The following is a 4,768-nucleotide window of genomic DNA, read 5'->3' as shown; positions in this document are numbered from 1 at the left end:
GTAACCCTAACTGGGTTTCCTAACAGCTGCAACTTGGCCACATTGCAAATATTAAAGCACAAATCTATTAGTGTGCAATAATGCAAAGCCAAGGGCAGTGAATTTCTAATCTAGCCACAGGAGTGGAGAAGGATCTTGAGATGCGCATTTTCTCCAGAGTGTAGACCACTATGCAAAGGACTTGAAAGGTTGGTGAGGAGGAATTTTATTCAAAACTGTAGTCTTAGTTGACTGACCTGGAGAGCAAATTAAAAAAATATGGTAACAGAATGCTCTGATAGTCTATATATGCTAGCTGAGGTCTTCCGCAAAACAGATTAATGTCTTTTTAAAAAAGATTAAGAAAACCCTGCTCGTGACTCATTGGCTTCTTTGTAAACTTTTCTCTTACAGCTTTTATTGCAGGAGTGTAAACTCTAGCAGTCCTTTCAGTGTAAAATTGTTAAATGAGCAATACTGCAGAAAAGAAATAGGGAAGTGATGAGAGGTTTAAGATGGAAAGGGAAAAAGGAAAGCTCATTCATCTGCTCTCTCTTCTCTCCTAGTCTGGTAGAGAGGCACCAATGAGGAACTTCCTGAAATTTTAACCTCCACATTCATGTTAGTACGTGCATCATGGCACAGCAAGGAAATGTTGGTGAGCTCCTCTCAATGCTGGATTCTCCAATTCTGGGTGTCCTGGAAGATATAACAGCTGCGTTCAAAGATAATCTCATTTGTGGTATGTATCCTTGTATGTAATTGGAGGAAGGTTTTGCTTTCACACCAATAAAGGTAGAATAATGGGGTTTTTTCTACCAAACACAGTCTTTGCAAATGCAAGTTGAAAGAAACTCGTGATATTTGAGTTTGAAATTGCTTTAAGGATTGAGGCTTCTCTTCAGTCCATTTTGCTTAATGGCATGCCTGTTGGAAGGTCTGTTATATAATTGTTAAAATGCTGTTATAAAATGACTAGCTTTTCCTGGGGCATAACCTCAAGCTGGTGAAACTTTCTTTGTCAAGTATGTCTAGAAAGAGTTAGGTGTCATCCACATTATGGGAAGTAGTGGGATTTTGTTCATTGGAATAACAAACAACAAAAAACCCACCCCAAACAAAACAGCAGACCCGGACTTTCTTGAAAAAATGATTGCTGCTATTAAGGCATCCCTTAAGTTGCTAGAGCCTTTTCAGAGGATGACAGCACTGTCAATGTCCTTATTCCTGAACCTGTTCTCCTTTATCGGCTGAGGGGAGAGAATGTAAAGTTACTCCTGAACTCTTTACCTGTCCTGGGTAAAATACTCTTGCAGTTCAGCTACCTCCAGGTTTTTAAGGTTAGACAGTGCCACAAGCAATTGTTAGTTATTAAAAAACTTAGTTACTTTCCCTGAGCCGAATGCAATTGTTTGAATGGTTAGGAACTAGAAAATGTAGTTGAGAGGTCTCATTTTCCTAAAGGTCTGGTAACACTAAGTACTGGTTTATGTTATAAATTGTGTAATAGTTGTTAAAAACTTGTACAACGTCCCTGTAACAAATGCTTCATTTTTAGTGTATTGAGAATGTATGTTTTTTGTCTTGCTGTAAACAAACTGATAGACCGTGGACCTATGCTTGTGAACAACCTGGTGGACTATTACTTGGAAACCAATTCTCAGCAGGCACTGCATATACTGTCCACACTGCAAGAGCCTCATGACAAGGTAAAAAAATCTTGTTATTAAGTATGGCAGATTTTAGCGTGGTATTGAAGCAGCCTTTAAATAGCATCTGTTAGAACTTTGGTTTTCCATTCTGGTATAGAATTACCTTGTAGAGATGTAGTATCTAAGTAGTAAGAGTAGTTAAGTTTTAAAAAAACTTCAAAGGTCTCTGTTTCTTGGGTTGCTTAAACAGACCTAATTAAGCAACGGACCTCTATAAATGGAAGTTTTCTGAGGACTAATGTTGTCTTTTTGCAATGTTACTGCTGCTTGTTCAATGCTGGCTGTGTTAGCCTAAAACAAATTGGGTATTTTGAGAGCAAATAAGAATTTTTAAATAGATTGAAAGAATGGCACTACAAATTGCTTTACTTCTGCTGACGAGAATTTTTTAATTATTTATTTATGATAAATGTTTTCAAGTGCAGTGACTGCTTCTGGACTGAATAGTTTGTATTTCACTAGCAGCAGACTTAAATTTATTGCTGGGTTTTATTTGCTCTTGGATGCTGTATATTTGTAAAATGCCCATAATTTCCATAATGGGCAATGGCAAAGTACCAAAGAATATATACCAGTTAAATAGAAATACCTTTCCTTTTTCTACCGCTGTCTGCAAATCCTCTATCAGCATCTACTGGACAAAATTAATGAATATATGGGCAAAGCTGCTACCCGTTTACCCACTCTCTCTCTGCTGGGACACGTGATAAGACGACAACCATCTTGGAAACATAAGCTTTCTCAAGCACCTCTCCTACTTTCATTACTTAAATGTCTCAAGGTAAGAACTGTCAGTGTTGTCCATAAAACACTTGTACACCTGATGTAAACATACATACTTGTAATGCAAGGCATTTGTTTTCTGTTTTGATGTCATTTAGTTAAGCTGTGAGAAGAGATAAAATGTTGATTAAAATACTGAGCTGCAGTGGAATTATATCAACTAAACACACCGTGTTGATCCTGTTGTTAATGACAATCTTGTTTCTAAAAGCCACTGTCAATATATAACTTTGAGTTAGGAAAGTTTGCTAGAACTTTTCTAAAAATAAGTTAAAGACAGAGGGCCATCGGCGAAATTGATGGATATCTTGAATGTGAACTTAATGAGGAATACAATAACTTCCCATTAGTGCATTCTGAAATTTGTGCATGTAAGGTAATATACTCTACTTGCAGTGTAGATGGGCCATGCAATAGACTATTCCATAGTGAAATTACCTTGGAATTAGCAGGCTTTCCTTTCTTAGCTACAGATGTGCTGGATTACAAGTAGGTAGCTGTTTCCCCATGCTTTGGGTTTTTTTCCCATCTGCAAATTTATCAGTTATCATACTGCACAGTATTGTAACAGTGAAGAACGAATGGAAAGTGTTTTGAGACCTAGAATGCGTTGTCGGTAATATCATTTAATATGATAGTGAAGAATTCATATTAGTCATTTAAGTCACATTAAAATGCATGATACAGTCAAGTGCCAGTTCTCTTCGAAACAAAAACACAACGAATTTATAACTGCCAAAGAAGAAGTGACAAGTGCTGTTACTGGAACTCCTGACGTGCCTGACAAGGGTTCTGTTATCCTTTTCAGTGTGAGTCTTGATTGTGAGAGGAGTGAAGTGTGTCAGAAAGCTGGTGGGAGTAGAACAGAGATGTGGAAGTGCTAGGGCTGTGTACAAAGGGATAGGGATGGACATGAAATGTGCTGTGAAAGGTTATGTCTGACTGAGGGAGAATAGAGGCCGTAGATTACACAGAGGAAGAAAAATTCGTAACGTTGAATGTCCGATCAGCCCGAGTGGCTCTTGGGAGATACCAAGACCAGCTCAGCGGCATCTGGCCACAGGCTTACGTATGCTGTTTACAACCCTATCCTGACAAAGCAGAGGAACTACCAAGGAAAATGCGCATTAAGCTGGGGAAGCAAATAGGAACCCTAGTTTGAACATTTTCTGTGTCCTGTCCTAAAATCTGACTCTCTATTACTGTTTCATCTAGCTAAATATTTTTATTGCCACATCCCTTTCTCTCTGTGTAAGCCATGGGATCCTAGTTATTGTTTGAATTACTGCTTTATGAAATATTTAGCAGCCAGAGTCATCAACCAGGTTTAATAGAAAAGCTTTTGACCCGTGCGTTGGTAATTGGCCAACATCCTTGAATACCCTGATCAGATTTGCAGTTTCTTAGGCTCTGAATGCTGTGTATGCTTAGCTCTGGGAAAGAAGGAAGACGGTACATAAGATGCTTCACAAACCAGTGATATTTTTTTCTACTCAATTGTGGAACTGTGGTGATGTTCCCTTTTTAACTAAGTCAAGTCTTTATAGAGAAAAGCAGCAGCAGAATAGGAGCAAGAATCCCAAATCTTTTTTCTTAGTTGTTCTGGATGAAAGAGACAATAATCTCGGTTCATTAAGTTATGGTAGGTTTCAGAGGGACTGTTTGAAAGTAGAGAACTTTTTCCATGATGATGATTCAGTGTTCACTTCATCCTTGGAAAAACTTAAGTTCAACTCTTTTAACTGACTAATGCAGGTTTTTTCCCTTCTTGCAGACTGACACAGATGTAGTAGTACTCACCACAGGTGTCCTAGTGCTAATAACCATGTTGCCAATGATTCCTCAGTCTGGCAAACAGTACCTTCATGATTTCTTTGGTATCTTTGGGCGTCTCTCAGCCTGGTGCTTGCAGAATCCAGGTGAGATTTCAACTTTGTTGCATGCAGTTATGGTTTAGTAGTATCCTTGTGACGCTTATGCAGTTGGTCAGCACATGCTTTTGTGAGACTTAATGGTCTGAGATTATTTAAATGCAGAAAATGCCGTATTAAGCTGTCCTGATTCCGGCTGGGACAGAGTTAACTTTCTTCCCAGTAGCTTGGGGGGTGTGCTGTGTTTTGGGTTTTGTGTGAAAGGAGCGTTGATGGCCCATTGATGCTTTAGTTGTTGCTGGGTGGTGCTTGCACCGGGGGAAGCACAGCCGGGGTGGTGGACCCAGCTGGCCAATGGGGTATTCCATACCATGTGGCATCATGCTCAGTATAAAAACCAGCGGGGGGTGGGGGGGCGGCTCG

General features: G+C 39.3%; 1 protein-coding gene across 2 annotated transcripts in view; it reads left to right on the top strand.

The window, feature by feature from the left end:
• The first annotated feature begins 615 nt into the window (after window positions 1-615).
• TSC1 (tuberous sclerosis 1) overlaps window positions 616-4,768 on the top strand; it is an 18,036-nt gene continuing 13,883 nt past the window's right edge. Inside the window, exons 1-4 of one of the 2 annotated variants that reach the window (XM_009579082.1) lie at window positions 616-721; window positions 1,585-1,688; window positions 2,320-2,472; window positions 4,249-4,393. In XM_009579082.1, coding sequence (XP_009577377.1) covers window positions 616-721; window positions 1,585-1,688; window positions 2,320-2,472; window positions 4,249-4,393 — 508 coding nt within the window. The remainder of the gene's footprint in view (window positions 722-1,584; window positions 1,689-2,319; window positions 2,473-4,248; window positions 4,394-4,768) is intronic. The other variant, XM_009579083.1, reaches the window with a different exon arrangement.

Source organism: Fulmarus glacialis, unplaced genomic scaffold (assembly GCF_000690835.1).
Source record: "Fulmarus glacialis isolate BGI_N327 unplaced genomic scaffold, ASM69083v1 scaffold48365, whole genome shotgun sequence".
Classification (NCBI taxonomy): Eukaryota; Metazoa; Chordata; class Aves; order Procellariiformes; family Procellariidae; genus Fulmarus; species Fulmarus glacialis.
The sequence above is the reverse complement of the archived record's forward strand: the minus strand, read 5'-3'. Positions and strand labels throughout refer to the sequence as shown.